This window comes from Squalius cephalus, assembly GCF_949319135.1.
Source record: "Squalius cephalus genome assembly, chromosome: 20".
NCBI classification, from domain to species: Eukaryota; Metazoa; Chordata; class Actinopteri; order Cypriniformes; family Leuciscidae; genus Squalius; species Squalius cephalus.
The window spans coordinates 4,347,507-4,372,947 of record NC_137141.1 but is presented as its reverse complement, the minus strand read 5'-3'; the positions used below and the strand labels follow the sequence as shown (position 1 = coordinate 4,372,947).

Genomic DNA, 25,441 nt, shown 5'->3' with positions numbered 1-25,441 from the left:
GAATAATAACCGCTGCCATCTAGTGGCCAACACTCAACAACAGCGGCACGATCACACACGAACTCAATATTATCGTGTGTAGTGAGTGACCGGTTTTCAACAACTCCATTACACACCCACACCCACACCCACACCCACACCCACACACACACACACACACACACACACACACACATATATATATATATATATATATATATATATATATATATATATATATATATATATATATATAGGCCTGAGCACTGAAAAGAGCAGCAAAGTTCAAACAAAGAGCAATTAAATGTTGCTCCGCTGCTATGAACAAATGAATACACTTTGTAGCCAAAAACAGGTAAACTCAAGTTATTTATTTCTGTCGGACATGAGAAACACTGAAGCACATGACAGAAAACCAAACATGGAGAATGGCATTTATTGATTTACAGGAAAACACAAAATTGCTCAGATGTCACTGATATAACGTTACACAGGTAACCGCACTCAAACTCACTCTCTCTCTCTCACACACACACTCAAACTCACTCTCTCTCTCACACACACACTCAAACTCTCTCTCTCTCTTCTCTCTCACACACACACACACACACACACACACACACACACACACACACACACTCAAACTCACTCTCTCTCTCACAAACACACACACTCAAACTCTCTCACACACACAAACACACACAAACTCTCTCTCTCTCTCTCACACACACACACACTCAAACTCTCTCTCACACAAACACACACACTCAAACTCTCTCTCACAAACACACACTCAAACTCTCTCACACACACACACACACTCAAACTCTCTCTCTCACACACACACACACTCAAACTCTCACACACACAAACTCTCTCACACACTCAAACTCTCTCTCTCACACACACACACACACAATCTCTCTCTCTCTCACATACACAAACTATCACACACACACACACACACACACACACACACACACACACACACACACACACACACACACACACACGCACGCTTCCCAACCTGTAGGATGTTGATAAGACTTAGCTTTGTTTGTGTATAAACCTGTAAAACAGAAACATAAAACTTGTGTAATCCGTCCATACACGAGTTATGGTTATTGATGTATGTTGACTTTCTCCTCTTAATCTTGTATGACAGGCCTCCAGTATCCCATGCTTGCATTGTACATTATGAATATTGTTTGCTCTTTGAGGAATCGATATGTTCCTCTTGTGTGAGTCACTCTGGATAAAATCATCAGCATTTCTCATACTCAGTGATTCTTAAACCGCAGACAAATCACGTCCAGATGTCATTTATAAATAACACACAGTGCAGTGTACGAACATCCAGTGTAGCACGCGTTCACAGGAACATGTTTCTGTGGGTGATCGAGTTTATGATGGGAAACACAGGTATAATGGGCACAACAATAAACACAGATAACGTCAGCCATGATGGTCTCAAGCTCTCGCACATTTCACTTCTTCTTGTCCTCCACATCCTGGACATTTCTGCAGGAAGAGAAACATGTGACCTATAGTGACTGAAGGTCAAACGCTTCAGAGGAACATCACACTCCACGACGAACAGTCTCGAGCCTCATGTTCTCCACGAGCCGGCTCCTACAGTCTAACAGTGTTGTCATTCGTGGCACATACAGTATAAACGCTAAAACACAGTACAAGTGAAGGGAGAATCTTCCGGAAACCCGTCCAGGTCCGGGTCAGAGGGCAAGTTTCGTCTCACTAAAGACTTCATAACCTGCTCACACACACCTGGAATGATTAGGCTACAGAAACTGTGCCCAGACATCCATAATCATCCATAATCACGTCAATAAAATAAATAAGTAATATAGTTATGAGGGCACAATGGAGAAACTCAAGTGTCCTTCTGCATAAAAATACAATGGTGTTAACAATAAACATTTAGTTACGCATGTTATAGATTTCTCAAGTCAAAAGAATCTATAAAAAGTAGACATTTCCATAAGTGCCGGTCATTATTAGGGAGTTATGATGTACCGCGGACTAAATAAAGACATGGATTTGACCCACACACGTTCTTTGGACTTACATTATGTAAAAAAAAGATTACAGATTTTGCATAGTCCAGCCTGTGTCCGTACGGGAAAGGCTTCGGGAAGAGACTCAGAGGCACCAAGTGTTGTTTAAAGTGTTCGGATGGACCGGATGGGTCAGTCTTTATTGTGTGTGTTCTGAGGCCTGTATATGAAGGTCAGGAGGAACAGGGCCACGTCGTGGGAGGTCCAGTAGGCCGTGTGTGAGGTCACAGCTGACCAATAGCGGCTCTCCACCAAACCCTCCCGAAGCTCGAAGTCCATGCGATGCTCCATCTCAACTGGGACACACACACACACACAACCACCACAATCAACAGCAGAAGGAGAGTCATTTCTAGGTGAATGATCTGACCCGAAGCCCTAAAATTATACTTACTTTTTTTTTTTTTTTTTATCCAGAAAGCTATTATATATTATATTTATTATATTATAGCTAATATAATATATATTTTTTAATGCAATTTTTTGGGAGAATTTTTTTTATTTTATTTTTCCCTTTAAATGACTAGATTTAATCAATAAATAAATAGTAATTTAAAGCACATTTCTCACATTCTTTCAACTTAAAATCAAAATAACTCACAATTTCATGCGTAGCCCTTTTAATTCAGCTCAAAATATCTTACATTGGGTGTGTTTGCGACCTCTTGTGGAGAAATAATAATATAACATGATATTACATGACTCTAGATGTCCTTCTAGCTCTATGTGGAGTGAATGAGCGGTTCCGCTGGGTCCTAAAGTCAGCTCTCTTCAGTATGCATCCAGATACACGTGTAGACATTATAAAATTAATTTTTGGGTCAAGTTTTAGCATTTTTAGTTTGAATTTTGAGCATTATTATGTTTTTCTGTGTCCTGAAGCATTCCTCACAGTCCATTCATTCCTAAGGGGGTCAAATTGACCCGTGAGCGAAGGATTTGTTACTTTTTAAAATTTCAACCACAAAACTCCTCGAATCCATAAAAAAAATGATGTATTCATGGTTCAAGTGCGACAAAAGTCATGAGGTCTTGGACCCTCTGATGAACACTCGATTTAAAAAAAAAATTTCAACAACAACAAAATAAAAGGGTGACATTGAGCCGAGGGAAGGATGAGGGTTTAGTCAAACACTCAAAAACTGAGATTCAAAAGTTTCAATTGTTTAAGTAGAGTTTATGCTAGTCATGGAAATTTATTTGCATGCTTATGCATAAATGTTACATTTTATTTCCCCTTTTTTTCTAATTGTAGAATTGTTTAAAGCAGTGGTTCTCAATCTTTTTTTCTCGTTCTGTAACACTAAATTTGAGCCTCATATATATATATTTTTTTATTATTATTATGGTGGCATTATTTTAATCAAAAATAGAGTAAATACAGTAACATTGTGAAAAATAATTAACATTTTAAAAACCTGAATATATGTGTGAATATATTGTGTATTAAATGAATTAACCACGATTCAGTTTGTGATTTCAGAATGTTCAAGAACTGTTCTTAGATAAAAAAATAGTTATTGAGAGAGAAAAAAAAGTTTTTTTGTGTTTTTACCATTTTAATTTAGATTATTAATTTAGAGTTTTGAACAGATATATATACACTGGTCAAAAGTTTGGAATAATTAAGATGTTTTATATATTTCTGAAAGAAGTCTCTTCTGCTCACCAAGGCTGCATTTATTTGATCAAAAATACAGTAATATTGTGAAATATTATTACAAATTTAAAATGATCAGTTTTCTATGTGAATATACAGTAAAGTGTAATTTATTCCTGTGATCAAAGCTGAATTTTCAGCATCATTACTCCAGTCTTCAGTGTCACATGATCCTTCAGAAATCATTATTATTGTAGATTTGTGTGAAAACTTTTCCTCAGGATTCTTTGATTAACAGAAAGTTCAAAATAACATTATTTGTTTGAAATAGAAATGTTGTGTAACATTATAAATGCCATTACTGTCACTTTTTATCAATTTAATGCATCCTTGCTGAAAGGAAGTATTAATTTCTTTCACACTACAGCTTGCTTCATCATCTCACACACATCAAACACACACCGCTGGCTGTACACACCTGCTGCATCGAATAAAGAGGAGGACGAGGATGGAGATATGGCTGAATATGAGAAAGTGCTTTGGCTGTCCTCACTGTCACACATCCCAGAATCCCCGGCGGACGGCAGGCTGGGCGAGCGAGAGAAGCGAGAGAATAGGATCCCGCCGATGCCCTTGCCGAGACTCGCAGCACCTGCACAAACACCAGGGTACAGATTAGCAGACAACACTGGGACTAAAACTGTGTGTGAACATCTGTGATCCAGTTACATGCGAGTCAATGTTTTTCATTCTAAAATGTGTCATAATTCACATTATCTCTCTCTCTTTTTTTTTTTTTTTTTTGCTGCTGCCTATAAAGTCCCCATGAAATCAAACTTGAATATTATTTTTTATGGAAAATTGCAGTATTTATAATAAATGATTTATCCATCCACATCATTTTTTCAAACGAATTCATGTTCCTGGTAATCTAGAATCAGAATAAGTTCCTCTTGCAGCATCTCTTCTCTTCTCTGATGAAGAGGGCGGGGCTATAACCTGTCACTCACATGAGATCAGCCAATAGCAAACCACAACCACCCATTCATCCAATCAGTTCCCCACGGACACAATCAAGCCCCGCCCACATTTGTGTTTTTTTTCCAGAAGCGTTTCACTCGGATATACAGCAGAATAGGGAAGAAAAGACTAACGCAACTTCTGCTTCATGGAAACTTTAAAGAGGTCATATAATGGCACATGCACTTTTACAAGTTGATTGTACTGAAATGTGTGTTGGCGGTGCCTGTACACAACCATCATATAATGATAAAAATCCATCCAGTGTTTTTTTTTTATCTTCTTATATGTTTTCCCCCGTCTCAAATCAAGCCGTTTGACCGTGTGACGTCACATGATCGGACGCCCCTCCCACGATTGTTGATTGACAGCAGCGTTTCAACACAGACCCGCCCTGAGCGAGCTGTCATCATAGTCCGCATTGTTGATACGCTGGAGCAGAATGGCGTCTCAGCGATCGTGGTGTTCTGTTCTTGGGTGTAATAAGGAACACAGCATCATGTTGATGTTCCTAAATCCGAACCGCTGAAGACGCAGTGGATGAGTTTGTTTTCGAAGGGAATATTCCCCACGATCAACAGCAATGCTTTCATGTTTGCACGAATCATTTCACACACCAGACTGCTTTACAAACGAGGTCAGTATAAAGCTGGTTTTGCTAAGAAGCTGCTCCTGAAAAAAGGGTCGGTACCAACTATTCGTGTTCCTGCTGCACCTCCAGAAGAAGAAGTGAGTGTAACGTTTTATAACCTTTATATTAATATTTATATTAATCTTTGCAAATCGCTAGCACGCTTCACGATGAATGCGGCTGTTTACACTCAGGGTACATTACGGCATGTTTTCTATGTATGATGTTCTCAATATAATTCATAATCCCACGTTTATAATGAACAATGCGTTATGATTATTGTGTTATTATTACAAACGGTGTACGCACAGAACAGAGGGGCGGGGTGAGCAAAGCTCATTATCATTTAAAGACACATGCACTTAAACGGCGTAATGAAAACAAGAGCTGTTTTTGACCAGGGAAAATGAGTGTTTTCTTACAATACTAATGAGAATTTTGAAAGTATATTACAAACTTTTAATTTAGACCCTAAAGAATCATAATAACTTGCACAAAAATGGCATTATATGACCCCAGTTTAAGACTTCAATGTAAATGCAGGAAAGCTGAATGTATGTGGCAGAAAGCTAGAAATAAATTATAACATTTTAGGTATTTTCCCAAGGTCCTTAAAGTCCCCCTGTGGTGTAAATCCAGCTTTTAATGTTGTTTATGTGTCTATGTGGTGTTTTTAATATGCTTTAAGACAAACCATGTGTAAATTCATAAGTCGACAGCATTGCTGAGTATTTCCTCCTTAAAACTGCAGTGAACCAAAGACAGTCTCAAAAACACGCTTTGAAATCGCTGGTGTTTCTGACGTCACAAACTACCTTGTAACCAATCAGATCAACGTGTGATCGTCAACCAGTGGATCTCTGAGCTGAGTGAGTGGAGGCAGGGCTAATTTGCATATGATAATTCGATCAAAGATTGACTACAGGGGGACTGTAAAAACTGGCGCTGTCAGACCTAGAGCAGTTTTGAACAACTATAGACCTTTCACAAATCTCCCCGTCACTGCCAAGGTAATAGAGAATCTTGTTTTCAATCAGATGAGCAACTCACATGACTATTTGGACAACTTCCAGTCAGGTTTCCGAACACACCAGAGCACAGAGACAGCATTGAGTGAGATATAACATTATATTTGGCTAAATGCTGACGCTGGTAAAATTTCTGTGTTGGTATTACCAGATCTCAGTGCTGCATTTGATACTGTTGAGCACAACACACTCCTCAACAGACTGGGAAGGCCAGTATTCAGCTCATATTCAGAGACAGAGGCTACCGTGTGAGCATAGGCAGTTATGAATCTGACACATTGAGTTAAACACGGTTCAATCCCTGCGCCTCGACTCTTCAGTCTGTATGCTCCCGCTAGGACAAATAATTCAAAACAACAAAATTGCTCATCTCAGATGACACCCATATCTACCTATCTCCGTCACCTGTGCCAGTGCTTACATGAAATTCAGTCATGACAACTCTCAGGGTGTTTGGCATGGTAATGGACATGACAATGTTGATATGTCTGGTCTATGTCTGGTCTTGGCGGAATAGATCTGCTATGCTTCTGCTGTTATTGCTATTGCTATAGAGCAAGTACTGGACTTAATATTGCCAATCCACACACGACACACTGCTGTGAGCAAGTAAAACATGCTGCTGCTGTACAATATAGCATACATGAATTATCCCATAGCACATCTATACAAGTGGAGCTGGGGAAGAGGGAGGGTTTCTGAAAGCACACTGCACTGCTTCAGCAAATGCTACCAGAGATTTGGAGGTTGAGCAGCGAGCTCATTGGCTACTGATACAGCAGGAACCAATCAGCTGCGCCCCATGACGCTTTGCACGAATTATGGGTGTAACTTCCGTTAAGATGTAAACAATCAGTGAAAGGCTCACTCTATGAATGCAATACGTTAAAGTGTCACAATGAGATGACATTAATCTACTCACCCTTCAACCATCGAACGTTAAAAGGAAATTTAAAAGTGTAAAAGCCTCAACAAGGTATTTCAACAGACCAAATAACCCCAAGAGCACGAGTCTTTCCACAGCAATAACGGACAGGTTAAATATCACTGTAGTAATATACATATACGGTAGGGCTGTAATCAACCAAAGAAAATCTTGGTCGACTAAAGTCCTGAAATTTTCGACTAAAAATCGACTAAAAATGACGTTAGGGAAAAAAAAGCGTTAAATTAATTAGCTGCGCACTGTGCGCAGTACTTGGTAGCCTTGTTGTCCGCCTAAATGAATTATAAATAAACATAAAAAACTAGTAGGCTATTTGCAGTATATTAAATCGTTTTTGACCTAATTATTTTGCACTGAAATGAGTCTGACACACGAGTCTGTCGGCTTTGCAAGGTTGCACCTGCACAATATCATAGCCTATGATTTCCGAAAATAGTACTATGTTGTCAACTAGTGATATCATCACAAGAACTTTTGAGGAATATGCAACATAATTTAGACAATTGTTTTTGTCATATGTATTATAATAACTGACAGACACTATCATTTCAGAGCGAGGCTGAACACAGGAGCTCAGCTTCGCGGCTGAGCCACGAATAGACTATTAACTTAAAGCTTTTACTCTTAAACACAAAAGGCACGTCCACTATAATAAAAAAGAATGTTTATTAAACAAACCAGATCAAGTAATATTCAGCAAACCTTCTAGTAGCCTACTTTCTTCAATCTGTCTGTCTCTCTTCTCCAGTGGGTTGGGCTAATCCAAAAGAAGTGAAAACAAGGGGGGTGTTCTGAAGACAGACTGTTACCTGTGAAACAGCGGTGCTCTGAAAACACCCCCATTAGCAATTAGTGCTTTCCACCTGATGAAATGAACGCGGCAAAACCATAGACTGTAAAAAAAAAAATAGGTAAAAACTGATGAAATGAACACGGCAAAAAATCGACCAATCAGAATTTTGGTCGAGCAAGAACGTATCGACCAAATAATCGACTGGGAGATTACAGCCCTAATATACGGTATGTATTATGTAACTTATGTTGCCTTAATCAAAAATGTTCATTAACTTCAGCATTGCGTGATACTTGAGTGATACGTGAGTGATTTCCGTCATTTTGTCAGATTATAAATTGCATTTACCCATGAAAACAAACCTGGAAAGAGACGTGAGGATTTGAGGAGAATAACAAGAGATTCTTTGTGCACTCCAGTGAATTATTAATTGAATATATCGTAAATTAAAAGAGCTAATTTACCCACGTAATTTAAAAGAGCAGTGACTGAAAAGAGCTCTTGCCATAGATATTCTTGTTATAACACGTCACGTTAAAATACCAAGTATGATGTTTTTCTCATGATGTCTGAAAATAAATCATGAAGGAAAATTGACAGCTCATCCAGTCAAACAGACGATCAGCTGTATTTGTAGGGAAACCTTATGATTCGAAATGATTCGTTTCAGCTTTTTTTGAATGGAAGTTCCCCAAACAGGAAGTGCCACCCATAATTCAACACGAATGATGTGATTGCAAGCGGATTCAGTTAAAGGACCTATCAGTCTGCGCCATCTAGAGTTTCATGACAGAACTCTGTTTTTCTCTTTATTTATCTGAAGGTGGTTTTGGCACATCCAGCTGTTAAATACAGAGGTAATCGTATTTGGCAAAAAAGATGAAGTATCAAAGGTACATGCTTTTCTTGACACCAGGGGTCTAAAAACTAAACATGAAGTCAGGAATCCTGGTGTCACCCTGGATTCTGATCTAAGCTTCAGAAGCCATTACTAAATCAGCCCACTGCCAGAACCAGATCCTTTGTGTCTGAGACCTAGAGAAGCTTGTTCATGCATTAGTCAGATGTACCTAGTATGCTGGCCTTGCCCAGGCTGGTGATGGACTCTCCGTAGTGTCGACTGGCCAGGACGGGTGAGGTGCTGGTGGGACTGTTCTCCGTGTCGTTACTGACGTTTATATACGTGGGTCTGATCTCATCATATGGACTGGAGTTGATGGTGTTACACCTTCAAAACAACATCAAAATCATATCAGAAAATCCCAACATACAGAATTATTGCAAATGATAATTATTGCAGAATTATTGCAAATGCTGTTCTTTTGTACTTTCTATTCAACACAGAATTCAGAAGAAAATGTAAAAAAAACTAAACAGCAAAAACTGTTTTCAACATTAATATTAAGAACCATTATTAATGATTGATCATCAGCAATAATAACCAATAAAAACTGAGCAGCAAATCCTCATATTAGAGTGATTTCTGAAGGATCATGTGACACTGAAGACTGGAGTAATGATGCTGAGTCACAGGAATAAATTACATTTCACAATACATTCACATAGAAAAGTTATTTTAAACTGTAATAATATTTCAAAGTATTTCTGTTTTTACTGTATCTTTGATCAAATACATTTTGATGAGCATAAGAGACTTCTTTTAAAAATATATTCCCAACTTTTGACCAGTAATGTATATTCAAAACTCTAAATTAATAATCTAAATTAAAATGGTAAAAACAAAAAACTTTATTTTCTCTCTCAATAATTTTTTTTTATTTAAGCACAGTTCTTAAACATCCTGAAATCACAAAATGAATAGTGGTTAATTATTTTAATATACCAACACTCCCAGTTTCTGTTAAAAAGAGTTACAACATAGTAAAATAAATAAATAAATAAATAAATAAATAAATATATATGTGTGTGTATATATGTGTGTGTATATATATATATATATATATATATATGTGTGTATATATGTGTGTGTATATATATATATATATATGTGTGTGTGTGTGTGTGTGTGTGTGTGTGTGTGTGTGTGTGTGTGTGTGTGTGTGTGTGTGTGTGTGTGTGTGTGTGTGTGTGTGTGTATATATATATATATATATATATATATATATATATATATATATATATATATATATATATAGAGAGAGAGAGAGAGAGAGAGAGAGAGAGAGAGAGAGAGAGAGAGAGAGAGAGAGAGAGAGAGAGAGAGAGAGAGAGAGAGAGAACCATTGCTTTAAACAATTCTACAATAAGGATAAATAAAAAAAAGAGGAAATAAAATGTAAAATGTATGTATAAATGTCCCTGCCTAGTATAAACTCTACTTAAACACTAAGAACTCAAGACTCACCAGTGTATTTGGACAGGAGCGATGTTGCTATAGTGCTTTAAAACAAGAGGCTCCAGTCGATAGGCCTGCAATACAGGGAAACAATCATTACAAAAGTGCAAATCATTCCCCTCTCCTCAAAGGAATAGCAGTCACAGAAGCCCACAGCTCATTGATCCTGGGAAATTGCCGTAAAATTGCTAGAGTGCCTTCTGTGTGAACGTAAACATGTCCCGGGATTGATGCCGGGATGGGGACCTAGTAACATTGCTGGGATCAGTCCCGGAACAAGCCCTGTGTGAACAAAAGCCAGGACCATTGCCGTAAGGGGTGTGTCGTAGTGATGAGCGAATCGCGCGACTCTGTTGCTCTTAGAAGAAAGTTTGTGATCGTCATCAACAAAGTAAGAACAAAAAAATGTCTGCAAACTGGAATGAAGCGAAACCAGGAGCTCCTTACTATCCGCACTGAAGCAGAGATCGGTTAGTGTACATGTTCTCAATGCGTACGCTACACGTCACATCCTGACGTCACGTGTCTTTACGGGATGTGTGTGAACGCACTCACAGATCCCGGAAAATCACTGGCAGTGTGAATGAAACAAGATCAAACGATCCCTGGACAAATCCCGGGACACATTATCCGTGTATTTTCCGGAATCTCTGAGTGAAAGCGGCTCGAGTGAGATGTGGCCGTCTCACCACAGGGTCTGTCGGGTGGAAGATGTTGAAGAGGCGCCGGCAGATGGACTTGGGCATGATGTGGTCCTGGTCGCCGGTGTTCCCGGGCCGAATCCCTCTCAGAGCCAGGAACACAGCCAGAGGAGAGCCCATGCAGAAGAAGTTCTCCACCTGCACATTAATTACAGAGCTTCATTATACAGTCAAACCAAACATTATTCAGACACCAGATATCATTTAACTAGTGTGTGCAGGACACTATAGTTCATTTATGTACGTGAGGAGAGCAAAATAAAGTAAACTGTGACATATTATACCCAAGAATTCTTCATACAGTGACTACCAGTAACATTTATAAACATTTGGGACCAAATATGATTCAGACACTTTGACCTGATCGTGTTTTCTTAAGAGTTTTTTCTTTAATTGCTAATGCTCTTTTTACACACACACTGAACAAAATGAAGCATTGCTTGGTCATTGGTTGAGCTAAACTGGTATTATCTAGTTGTGTAGTTAAATTTAACAGCTGACAGATATTCAACATAATTCATGTGTGAGACAGTCTAACAGAAGGACGGACAAAACCAGTCAAATATCAACTGAGTTCATAACTCTGAGTTCTGCTCATATTTCATTATAGCGAATAAACTGTGATAATGTGAGAAATGTTGAAGGTGTCTGAATAAAGTTTGGTGTGACTGTATGGAGGTACAGAAGTGTTATTTGAGCAGATCACCATGTTTAAGTTTGTTACATCACCTTAAACTTTAGCGTAGGGAAGGGTGCAGATTTCGATGCCTTCAGGCCCTGAAGCTGATCTTGCACTTCTCGTAACCTGTCACAGACATTGATTCATTACCAGGCTAGATTTGGACTTTTTCTGAAGAGTGAGTGGTGCTCGTCTATGCAAAACACAGTTTAACAATGCTAGGGCTTTACTATGCCGTTGCTACATTTTCATTTGAACAGAATATCTCAGTGGAGTGTGTGTCTGTTTTCAATCTATGCTTTTCCTGCAGTGGAGAGAGAGTGATGTGTGAGAGCGTGGTTGCCAGATTGCAAACATAAGAAGTAAATCACCGGGAAGAAAATATATCCTTTTAAAGTCCCCCTGTGGTGTAAATCCAGCTTTTAATGTTGTTTATGTGTCTATGTGGTGTTTTTAATATGCCTTAAGACAAGGCATGTGTAAATTCATAAGTCGACACCATTGCTGAGTATTTCCTCCTTAAAACTGCAGTGAACCAAAGACAGTCTCAAAAACACGCTTTGAAATCGCTGGTGTTTCTGACGTCACAAACTACCTTGTAACCAATCAGATCAACGTGTGATCGTCAACCAGTGGATCTCTGAGCTGAGTGGAGGCGGGGCTCATTTGCATATTCATAGAACCGCGCATACTAAATGAGGGTGTAGTTACATCCAAGCTGCTTGAAGAAAGGCAAGAAGAGGCCTTTTTCAAGAAAAGAAAAAAACACATTTAAATATGTAATTTTGGTGATCAAAGATGAGTTTTAAGGGATACAATTATTGACTACAGGGGGACAAAAAGTTCTGATTAGAGGATTTAAACTCTTGACATCTGGCAATCGCAAGCATGAAAGCTCAGAGACTTGTTAAAAACAGTCAAATATAATATTTTTTCCTGCTCTTTGTTTGATGAAGAATATACACTCACCTAAAGGATTATTAGGAACACCATACTAATACTGTGTTTGACCCCCTTTCGCCTGCAGAACTGCCTTAATTCTGCCTTAAAACTGCCTTAAGGTGCTGAAAGCATTCTTTAGAAATGTTGGCCCATATTGATAGGATAGCATCTTGCAGTTGATGGAGATTTGTGGGATGCACATCCAGGGCACGAAGCTCCCGTTCCACCACATCCCAAAGATGCTCTATTGGGTTGAGATCTGGTGACTGTGGGGGCCATTTTAGTACAGTGAACTCATTGTCATGTTCAAGAAACCAATTTGAAATGATTCGAGCTTTGTGACATGGTGCATTATCCTGCTGGAAGTAGCCATCAGAGGATGGGTACATGGTGGTCATAAAGGGATGGACATGGTCAGAAACAATGCTCAGGTAGGCCGTGGCATTTAAACGATGCCCAATTGGCACTAAGGGGCCTAAAGTGTGCCAAGAAAACATCCCCCACACCATTACACCACCACCACCAGCCTGCACAGTGGTAACAAGGCATGATGGATCCATGTTCTCATTCTGTTTACGCCAAATTCTGACTACCATCTGAATGTCTCAACAGAAATCGAGACTCATCAGACCAGGCAACATTTTTCCAGTCTTCAACTGTCCAATTTTGGTGAGCTCGTGCAAATTGTTGCCTCTTTTTCCTATTTGTAGTGGAGATGAGTGGTACACGGTGGGGTCTTCTGCTGTTGTAGCCCATCCGCCTCAAGATTGTGCGTGTTGTGGCTTCACAAATGCTTTGCTGCATACCTCGGTTGTAACGAGTGGTTATTTCAGTCAAAGTTGCTCTTCTATCAGCTTGAATCAGTCGGCCCATTCTCCTCTGACCTCTAGCATCAACAAGGCATTTTCGCCCACAGGACTGCCGCATACTGGATGTTTTTCCCTTTTCACACCATTCTTTGTAAACCCTAGAAATGGTTGTGCGTGAAAATCCCAGTAACTGAGCAGATTGTGAAATACTCAGACCAGCCCGTCTGGCACCAACAACCATGCCACGCTCAAAATTGCTTAAATCACCTTTCTTTCCCATTCTGACATTCAGTTTGGAGTTCAGGAGATTGTCTTGACCAGGACCACACCCCTAAATGCATTGAAGCAACTGCCATGTGATTGGTTGATTAGATAATTGTATTAATGAGAAATTGAACAGGTGTTCCTAATAATCCTTTAGGTGAGTGTATAGATATCTTAAAAGTGTATAAAAGCTAGATATCGTGTCAGTCTCATCAACAATAATGCATGATATGATATATTCACAGCTAGTGTTTAATGATGTCGGTCATCTAGTCCTAAAAACAAAAACATAAAAAATTTTCATCATAGTTTCATTAATAAAATGAACACTACTGTAACGCTGCTATGAAACAATGTGTATTGCGAACAGGGCTATATAAATACATTGTACTTGACATGATGACATGCTTTAATTCCTCTTAGCCGTGTGAGCCAGCGGCACCTTTGTCTGGTGAGCTGCACTTCCTCCAGCAGGAGGCGCTCTTCGTAGCTCGTCCAGTGCAGCTCCTCCCCCTGCAGCTGGTCGTGATGCTCCTGCAGACAGAAGCGCACCGGGTCCCAGCCCGTCATGATGTCGAAGGTGATCACGCAGCCCAGCGAGTGCGAGATGATGGACACTTTCCCACCTTTCCTCTCAAACTCAGGGTTTCGTGAGCAGAAGAGAGAATACAGGCGGTTGAGCTCCTGCGTCAAACCTTTAGTGATCTGCAGGGATGAACATTAGCATATATTAGACATGTGCCGGTATTCGGTAATGCGATAAATCGCGGTAATGAATATGCACGATATTGTTATCGTGGGCACTTCAAAATACCGTGAAAAATAATAGATCAGAATTTATATTTATAGAACGCGCATTAGCTTATTTTCCATCAACCGCTTAAACAAACACTGCGTGCATGCGGCGCAGTGCGCGCTCTAGTCTAATGTAAACAATCCTCACATGGAGAAGAAGCATGGCGGAAGGAGGAACGCTGCCGACGATTTATCCCCCTTCTAAAAGCAGAGCTGTCAATACGCATTCAGCGTGAGACTCACGCAATTTACACTTTTCACACGCTCTCACGCCACACATTCATTTTCTCACGCAGAGAAAAATCACTGACACCGACAGACTAGACAGAGCAGGTTACTTATGATATGAAAAAAAATTCTCAGCTCTCAAGTTCTGTCCATTTTATTACGAAATTCAGACAATAAATACCGTTTTGGTGCTTGTAAATGTGACGTGACCGATCGCTGTAGCGCCTCAGTTCAAGTAAACCGATCATATGTTACTTTTTATTTAAAGATACAGTACAACTTACCGAAAGGTATTTATGCCTCATAAATAATATCGATCAATCAGTGTTTTTCAACCACGGAAAGAGGTCAATAAAACTGCAGGACAACAATTATGTCACAGAACGTTACATTTACCTCAGGAAAGCCATTTAATGACCAACACGTTAGTTGACTAGAAAAAAATAGCTATAGAGAGGAGTATTTTGCTAAATATGTGCACTATATTACATTTGTATTATATTTTTACTTGTGTCATAATTGTTATTATAATGAAAACCAAATTATATTTAATTTAATTAGTTAATTTTTAACCTTTATAATACCAGCTGATAGGGCTCTCTGTATGTTTACAGCATTATGTGAGATGTATTTTTTCTTGAGAAAAATTAACATGTAGGCTATCTACTGTAGCCTACCTAATATTTATCCAAAGAGTCAAGATTGAATCAAGATTGAAATCAAATCCCAAGAATTGAATTGAAATCAAGAAAATTGTGTAAAATTCTGTTTAGTTACCAAATGTTTTGACAATCACAATTACACCTATTGTGATGCAAGTTTTTTTTTTTTTCAATCCATCCGTTTCTCTTGAGCAATTAAAATATCGTGATAATAACGTATACCGTGATAAAAGCTCAATCAATTAATCGCAGCATGAAAATTTGATACCGGCACATGCCTAGCATATATATATATATAAACAAAATACCTGATTGGTCAGCTATACTGTATATTAGGGCTGGGTATTGACACAAATTTCACAATTCGATTCGATTTCGATAAGTTGTACTCTACCTTTTAACACACTTTCAGATGCTCATTCATGTTTATTTCGTGCTGTAACTGGTGTTAAGGCGGAGGAGAAGATCATGTGCTTCTCTTGAGCTGAGCCAGAGCGATCTCACGCCACAGCGCCAAAACGGTAATTATGTTTTTGAATTTCGTAAGAAAATGGACGTAATTTGAAATCAGAGACTTTGTTTCATATCAATAGTAACAAAGCAGGAAGATTATTGCGATTTATTGGATGGGATGCACGCTACAATGTTCCATTCATTCATCAACTGAACACAGGATGACTAATCGATTCTTGGGATTTAAGAATCGATATCGTTTCGTAAAAATGAGAATCGATTAAAATCGAGAAATCGATATTTTTTACCCAGCCCTAGTGTTTATATGCATTGATGTCACTTTCCCGCAGGAACACACTCCCTCAGCCGCACTGAGGCCCCGTCCACACTACTGCGTTTTCGTTTAAAAACGGAGAACTTTTGCTACGTTTGCACCTCCCGTCCACACTAAAACGGTAAAAACGGAGACCCAAAACGGAGAAGTTTATAAACGCTGCCGACCCGTTTTTCGTTTTGAATCTCCGGAGGGCGTTTTAGTGTGGACGGGTCAAAACGGAGGACTTTAGAAACGATGACGCAGAAGCTCACGCACGGCTCTATGATTGGGTGTCATCGGTCATGGCGTATCCTTCCCTTCCTTCCCTAAATTCTGCATTTTACAATGCTATAACTGCCAATTTGATCGATGTTTGACAATTCTCGTGTGCAGCGGTAATGTTAGCTACTTTCTTCTTCATCAAATCTGAGGAATAGTCAATCCGTTTCCTGTTTACACCGGCACGCGCATGCCCAGTGTTGGTGAATGGTCACGTGATCCGCGTTTTCAGTCGTTTTAATGTGGACGGAGATCAATTCTAATACACAGCTAAAAACGCTGGTGTGGACGGAGATCGTATTCGTTTTAATTCTCCGTTTCTAAACAAAAACGCAGTAGTGTGGACGGGGCCTGAGTGGCAGAAGAGCTGATGCGTGACGCGAGTAAAACAAACGATTATCAGTTTAAACTAAAGGTGATGATACACAGGGCAACTTTTTGAGCAATGTTGCTGGACAATCTTGCAGAGCAGTTTTTGCTTGGGTACTTTCCCATTGAAAATGGGCAATACATTTATATCTGGATAATTTAGATCGGTCGTGGGCCCTGAGTCTCATCTGGTGGCCCGTTGACGGCAACATTGCCCAAAAAGTTGCCCTGTGTATCATCACCTTAAAGGTTGGACTCGATATAGTGTTGCTTACAGCTTACCAAAGATCCGTGGATATCGGCATGCAGCAGGAATCGTGTTTCCTGATATTTATATGAGCTTGGTTTCGACGCCGGGGAAATACATAAAGCAAATTTGTCTGTGAACGCTTTATATAAATACAATATAGGTCTAAATCCACGTGATCACTTACAATTCAATGTTATATAAATCATCACATCGTCCAGCTCTAAAAGTTTTTTGTCAGTGTTTATTTAAATTCATCCAATTATGCAGAATATACGATATATATAATATATTGACGAGTTGTCAATACAATATCTAGGGTATGATTTTACCCCATAATTCAGCATATTGGCACAAAACGGTAACTGCAAATCCACCTTTCTCTGCCTGGATCCAGTTGTTTCTGTGAATTGCAGTGATAAATGTGTTTCTCTGTTCTGTAGCTTTCAGCAGTCTGTAAAATATACCTCAGATTACTTGTCAAATCTAGTTGTACAGTGAATCTAAAGCTCTTTCCCGTTTTAAATGTGTTTTGTGTGTTTTTTGCACATTCACACTGAAAATTCACTCTTTTTGCCACTCAGTGGGCGAGAGAAAATGATGACAAAACGTAAGAACGAATGAAAGGTAAGCTGTGGTTCACCTCGTCTCTGTAGAGAGGGCTGGTGTAGTACATGATGTCCATGGCACTGCTGTTGAGTAAATCTCTCAGGCCTCTCACTTTATCTGGTGTGATCGACTCCACTGTGTCTGAAAACAGGAACACAAACTATGATTGAACAGCTCACTCAACATTTCGTTATTAACGTTAACGCATGTCACTGTTTGAGCTGCCTTGTTTGCACAGCTGAGAGAGGATGAACTATACTATATTCTCTTGCCATCATATAAAACAGTGTGTGTGCGTGTGAAGGAAAGGTAAAAGGACAGCGTGTGTGATAAGAGCAGCTGTTCAGAGAGTGAACGCAGACAGACACGTGGTTTTATAGTCTCACCGCCGTCCAAAGCCAGTTTCGAGCGCCACTCGACCGGCAGGAACTCCACATGCTCCTCTGTTTGCTCAGCAAAGTGCTTCTCCTCCATCTTCCTCACCGCTTCCCGCAGCCTGAACACACACACACACACACACACACACACACACACACACACACACACACACACACACACACACACACACACACACACACACACACACACACACACACACACACACACACACACACACACACACACACACACACACACACACACACACACACACACGAGTTATATACAAAATAATATCACATTCCCCTTCAAACTGTGCACACATTCAGTACTATTTAAAAATGCTTATTGTTAGCTAAAGCTAATTATTAACCATGTTAACTGATATAAAGCTGAAATAAAATACTTAAAAGACGAAAATTAGTTGCCTTGGAAACTAAAATTTTAAGTTCAAGTACTTAAATCACTAAAACTGAAATAAAAAAAATAAATTAAAGCTAAGAAGAAATATTAAACTAATAGATGATAAAAGGACATGAAAATATAATACAAATAAAAATCAATACAAAATATTTCTAAATACTATATTATATAAATAATACTTGATAAGCATCTTAACATGCCATTAGTTCCGAAAATAGCCACTTTTCCAATTTAGTATTAATCAGAGATGATCATTAGAATGTTTTTAACAAAAGGTATTTTTTATTTTATTGTTTCTTTATTCTATAAAAGAAAGATATCATTACACACTATCCAGCTGTTCTCATTTCACAACTCAATACTTAATACTATATAACCAGAGGGGATATTTGTTTTTAATGACCCTACAAGTTTGATTAAACAATTAAAATATGAGGAAAGTATTTTACATAATTTAAATATCTGAAATATGAAGGAAGAACAAAACACTAAACTTGGTTGAGGTATTTATCTGACAAATAGATTTGGCAAAAAAAAAAAAGCACCAGTTTTTAACTTTACTTTTTACTTTACTTGCATTGAAAAACAAAAAGCTCAGAGGAAAAAGTATGTATTGACTACATCATAATCAGTTATTCTCTCTTATTTTTGCACGTGTTCATAATTTCTTTGTATGACAGCCTGGCCAAAAATTATGTCGGCACAATTTTATTTTTATCACATGTAAAACAATTGGCTTTAAGCACAACTACACAATGTGCTTACATATTTTTAAAAATATTTGAAAAAAAGGGTAATGTCGATTTTCTTTGACCAGACATGAACACAAATATTGTAAAACCCCGGAAGCTCTGAATATCTTTAGTGAATCTGAACAGATTTCTCTAAATACTTTCCCAGTTAATACACTATACTTCATCACCAAGGCGTCTCCCTGAGGACTCACATGCCAGTGTTTTTGATGATGCGATCCTTGTCCATCTTCTGTCCAATGCCGTGAACCACGAACACGATGTGTGTGGTCTGAGGGGGTTTGTCGTCCAGCGAGGCCTCCTCCACATAACCGCGGTGCAGTCTGGTGCCACTGCTGGAGGCTGGGCCAATCACAGCACACACGTTAAGAGAGAGTCACTGATACGGCTGCACAATATATACAAATATTGCAAATGTATAAATCGTGATATGCATATCGCCACCGCTTGCAATAACTGCGGTCATGAACAAAAGAGAAAATCACTCGCTGCTCTCGGCTGAATAACTTTTGTAGCTTTAATAAGAATCATTTAATTCATACAGTGAAAACGAAGCAGTGTTTTAGTTTTACATTTGATTATTCAGTTTCTGTTGTTAAATAAATCTAATGTAGGATAACCTGAAACCCTGAACCCCACTGATGTTAAAATAACTCTTCTTACGCTACAGTAAAACACTGATGTTCACTGTCAGAAGCTGTTGGGATGTTTTCTTGTCACAAAAAGAATGTGAAACACATGCAGGTTATATAATTTTAAATATATTTTAAAGATTATTTAAGTTTATTTTACACACTTTAAGCATTATTGTATCGCATTGAATTATTTAATGAGTTATCGCATATCGCATTTTTCTTCAATATCATGGGAATCGAAAATCGATTCGAATTCTGGATTTGGATACTTAAAGGAGAACTCCGGTCAATTTTAACATTGAGCTCATTTTTTTGTACATTTGGAGTGCTGTCAGTACAGAGAACAACAACAAAAATCGGTGTTGCCTACACCGAGTTATTCTATTTTTAAAATTTGCACCCTGTTGACTTCAATGGGGCAAGTTTTAAACCTGCTTTTAGCCTCTTAACATCCTTGATGTGTCATTACAAGTGCACAGGTCATGTGAGTGATTCCTTCAGAGTCAACACGGGTGAATCTGACTGCAGTAGATGTGAAAGATATGTATAAAAATGATGTTATTTAAGCCAGCGCAAATACCTGTATTTACATCCTGTTTTCGGCTGAAGTCCACAGTAGTCGATTGCCGAGTTCACGCGCGTGATAAACCTATGCGCGTGAACTCGGCAATCGACTACTTTGGACTTCAACCGAAAACAGGATGTAAACACAGGTATGAGCGCTGGCTTAAATAACATCATTTTTATACATATCTTTCACATCTACTGCAGTCAGATTAACTCGTGTTCACTCTGAAGGAATCACTCACATTTTCTGTGCACTTGTAATGACACATCAAGGATGTTAAGAGGCTAAAAGCAGGTTTAAAACTTGCCCCATTGAAGTCAACAGGGTGCAAATTTTAAAAAGAGGATAACACGGTGTAGGCAACACCGATTTTTGCTGTTGTTCTCTGTATTGACAGCACTCCAAATGTACAAAAAAATGAGCTCAATGTTAAAATTGACCGGAGTTCTCCTTTAAGGTCAGGAATCGGATGATTGTTATAAAATTTTAATTTAGATTCCATCTGTGCATTTTAATGTGATTTTAAACCATTCAATCACAAGAAGACCTGAATGACGAGCACACAGAAAGCCGCCGCTACTGAACGTGAGTTCTCGTCTGTGTCTTTTTGCACTTGAACGGCAGCCTGGAAATCCAGACCTAAATCTGAAAGATTAATGGTCTGGCGTCGACTAATGAAGATCGCCCAGCTCGAGGGGCGGCACCAAGCATGCATTTGAAAATCTCACTGCACGCAATTGGATAACACTACGACCAATCACAGCAAGCCCCATACGCTTAGCTACCAGCGGAGCTAACTGGTAGATTAGACTCTTGCCGGATCCGGTCGGCAAAACAGCAAAAACGCCCTTCTTGCAAAGGAATGATTCGAGCGCCGTCTTCTGTTCCTCTTTTAGATATAAAGTCAAGTCTAACTCGTTCATTGTAGCGGCCAAAGCCGTTTCAAACAACTGGTGTTCATCCATAGCCATCTTGCAATGTTTACTAATGACTTTGACGTCACAGCGCTGTCGTCTATGAAGGACTAAAAATGACAGAACGAAAAATAAATAAATAAATAAATAAAAGTAGAAATAAATAAATAAATGCAGAAATAATAGTAAAAATAAATACATTTTGGTAATATAAATGGCTATTTCTGTATTTTTACATGTATTTATTTATTTATTTATGCATTTCTATATGTATTTATTTATGTATTTATACATTTATTTATATATTTATGTATTTATATATTTATTTATTTATTTATATATTTATATATGTATTTATTTCTACATTTATTTATTCCTATATTTATTTATTTCTGTATTTCCACATTTCTACATTTATTTATTTCTGTATTTCCACATTTCTACATTTATTTATTTCTGTATTTCCACATTTCTACATTTATTTTTCCCTGCGCATGTATGCTAATTGACCAATGGCTAACCACGCCCCCTCCACTCACTCAGTCAACATTCGGTAACAGGCGCTTTGGCAGCTGTCACAGTAGGAGACATTTCACAGGAGGCAATTGATGATTTTTTGGAGACAGAAAGATTATATATCATCTCGATGTCACCAAAAGGGCCTTAAATATGCATTGGAGGGTTATATTAATAATTTTATTGTTGAGAAGGTCGATAAGCTTCAGCTCCAGAACAAAGATTTACAGTTCACAGTGTAAACGTTATAGTTTGGTGCTATTTCGCTTCAAACGCTCGCTTTATACACGCGTCCTATTCGCTTTGGATTCAAAATGTTCAAGCGTCGAACTAGACGCGGATACGCGCGAATTTGACGCTCTATTCGCGTTTGGTGGGAGCGCAGAATAATGAACAGGCTGCGATGTCAACTGTCACCCAACCAAAATCACACACACACGCTGTTTAAAAGCCAAAATGACAAGAAAAAACATAAAAACGAATGAAAACTGATAACCGCAATGCATTGCAATGGACGAGGAAGCAGAGAATGTCCAAGTGTATTGGGTTAGCTATGCGTACTGTGATTGGCTCATCGCGTTTGGGGGCGTGGCTTAGCCATTGGTCAATTAGCATACATGCGCAGGGAAAAATAAATGTAGAAATGTGGAAATACAGAAATAAATAAATGTAGAAATGTGGAAATACAGAAATAAATAAATGTAGAAATGTGGAAATACAGAAATAAATAAATGTAGGAATAAATAAATGTATAAATAAATACATATATAGATATATAAATAAATAAATATATAAATACATAAATATATAAATAAATGTATAAATGCATAAATAAATACATATAGAAATGCATAAATAAATAAATAAATACATGTAAAAATACAGAAATAGCCATTTATATTACCAAAATATATTTATTTTTACTATTATTTCTGCATTTATTTATTTATTTCTACTTTTATTTATTTATTTATTTATTTTTCGTTCTGTCATTTTTAGTCCTTCATAGTCGTCATCTCGCCTCTGGCCCGCCTCTATCAGATAACCCGATGTGATTGGTGCAGCTCGGATACAAGGGCATATTTAATGAGCATCATTACTCGACGCCAGAGTAACTCGCTGAGCAAATTCAATTTGTGCTCTCGCGACAACTAGATTTCCAGGGTACTTGAACGGACAAATACACACAAAAATGTCAAAATATCCTCGTAAACACAGTCAGTTATGTCTTAAGTGAACGTAAGCAAAGAAAACGCACGTGTAACAGTAAATTGGACCAGTGCAGCTCTTAAAGTGACAGAAGCCTAATATTCCTGCTGCCGTCACTAAAATAACGTTATCAAACAACAAAAGACAAAGAGGAAATCCACTCACTGTTCTTGACTGAATAACTTTTGCAACTATATTTGTAATGTATATTTTATTTATAAAGTGCAGTGTTAATTTTACATTTCATTAGTTTCTCTACCTGAATACCTGAAAATCTTAAGACGCTGTTTATTTCAGTTGTATCTATTTGTGTGACTGATAATTTCTTTTTAATTACTGAGCGCTTACTTCTCTTTAATAATGCTTGATTTTTATATTAGTTATTATAGGCTAGTTGTTTTTTCTATGGTATTTTTAAACCACAGGCAAAAGTTCCCTGTGTAAGTGCTCTTTAGCCTGTTGATTTTTGTTCGTGGTATTCAGCTACAATGAACTGTTTTGCAATAAGACTTAAAATAAATGTGAATATCAAAGTTTTTTTTATTGGAATCGAAATTAGGAATTGATAAGAATCGGAATTGGAATTGTAACGATCTCTAACCCAAGTTACATCCCCTCATCTAGTCATGCACTGAAATCTCCTAGTGTGCGTCTCTGCACATCAGAGTCATGGGTGTGCCGAAAGCTGCCGTTAAGATGTAGCTAGGTTAGGTTACACATTGTGTACCTTTCAGCCTCTTGTACCTTTATTATGGAAGCTTGTTTCCGCCACAGAATAAAAAATAAAAAAGGTAATTGCGAGTTTATATCTCACAATTCCAATTCCAATATGATATAAAGTCGCTATTGCAATTTATAAAGTCAGAATTGTGTGATATAAAGTCGCAATTGTGTTATAAACTCAGAATTGTGAGATATAACTCGCAATTTAGATTTTTTTCTCAGAAATGCATGTTTATATCTCACAATTCTGAGTTTATAACACGCAATTGCGAGAAATAAAGCCAGAATTGCGATATGTAAACTCGCAATTGGGAGATAAAAAGTCGCAAATATCTTTTAAAAAATTGTATTCTGTGGTGGAAACAAGCTTTCCATACTTAATTGCTTTTTTATTAAAAGATAACTAGATGATAAAAATATGTTATGGACACAAAAACAAGCTTGCACCGTATGAGAAAAGTTTACTCTTTACTAAGTCTTTGGAGGTCCATGTGTTTGGATAGTCTTAAACATAATTTTTCAGAAATTATCCTAAAATACAGTTGCAGAAAGACGCATAATAATGACACAAGGAACCCAGATAGGACACACACACAAACACACAAACAGAATCTGGTGTACGGACAGAATGATACGGCTGGGATTGATGCCGGTGTTGATGCAGCTCCAGTGGATCCACTCACCTTTAGAGAAGCCCAGCTTCTGTGTGACGGTGCGAGCGATCTTAGACGTGGTGGCGTCACTGTACAGATACACCTCATCGTCGCTGTACCAGTCAACGTGACTGCGGCTCAGCTGCAGACTGTGAATGGCTGAACGGTGACCAGAAGGATTACAAAACATTCATTACATTTACTGACACGGCTGGACAGTAACTAGGGCTGGGAGAAAGAAACCGATTCACCTAGCTATCGAGTTTTAGCTTTTTTACGATTCTAAAATCTTTTTTTATTTTTTATTCCAGAATCGATATTATTTCAAATTCAATTGCTTTATTTGTATCCGTGCTTGTAGACGAGGTTGACAGAAGTTAGCCACTTTCGCCACATGACTGTTGACTGACAAGTGACTGTTAAAAAAAAAGATATTTGTTATTGAATAATTTATTCAAGAGAGTGTAGAACTGTATGATGCTTCTGAAATAACTCAGAAAGATGTGATGATCTGTTTTTGTCTCATCTTATACATCACGTACGGTCATATAAGTGTATGATTTAACTTTTCCTGATGGTCTAGTGTTAAAAAAATACTAGTAGAATCGCAATTTTTAAAAAGAAAAATCGCAATACATATCGTATCGGCACCCTAGTATCGTGAAAGTGTCGAATCGGGAGATAGGTGTATCGTCCCAGCCCTAACAGTAACACACATCACAGTTCACATGACTGACACACCACTAAAGGGAAGCAGTGCTTTTCAGTGCACAGACATGTGCGGTCTCCCCTGAGGTCTGATCTGGTGTTTAAAGAGAGCCACAGCACCGAATGAGTGATTAGGCAGGAGAGTATCCCGTAGAGAGCACACTGAAAAGCCTCCTGTCAT

General features: G+C 38.2%; 1 protein-coding gene across 9 annotated transcripts in view; it reads right to left on the bottom strand.

Moving 5' to 3' along the window:
- Window positions 1-330: 330 nt before the first annotated feature.
- ddhd1a (DDHD domain containing 1a) overlaps window positions 331-25,441 on the bottom strand; it is a 40,828-nt gene continuing 15,717 nt past the window's right edge. For all 9 annotated transcript variants that reach the window (XM_079853176.1, XM_079853172.1, XM_079853173.1 and 6 more), the window contains 11 exons: window positions 24,583-24,711; window positions 19,529-19,676; window positions 18,168-18,277; window positions 17,816-17,922; window positions 14,266-14,528; window positions 11,859-11,934; window positions 11,118-11,267; window positions 10,438-10,502; window positions 9,143-9,300; window positions 4,133-4,306; window positions 331-2,350 (listed from right to left, as the gene is read on the bottom strand). In XM_079853176.1, coding sequence (XP_079709302.1) covers window positions 2,187-2,350; window positions 4,133-4,306; window positions 9,143-9,300; window positions 10,438-10,502; window positions 11,118-11,267; window positions 11,859-11,934; window positions 14,266-14,528; window positions 17,816-17,922; window positions 18,168-18,277; window positions 19,529-19,676; window positions 24,583-24,711 — 1,544 coding nt within the window. In that variant the 3' untranslated portion in view covers window positions 331-2,186. The remainder of the gene's footprint in view (window positions 2,351-4,132; window positions 4,307-9,142; window positions 9,301-10,437; window positions 10,503-11,117; window positions 11,268-11,858; window positions 11,935-14,265; window positions 14,529-17,815; window positions 17,923-18,167; window positions 18,278-19,528; window positions 19,677-24,582; window positions 24,712-25,441) is intronic.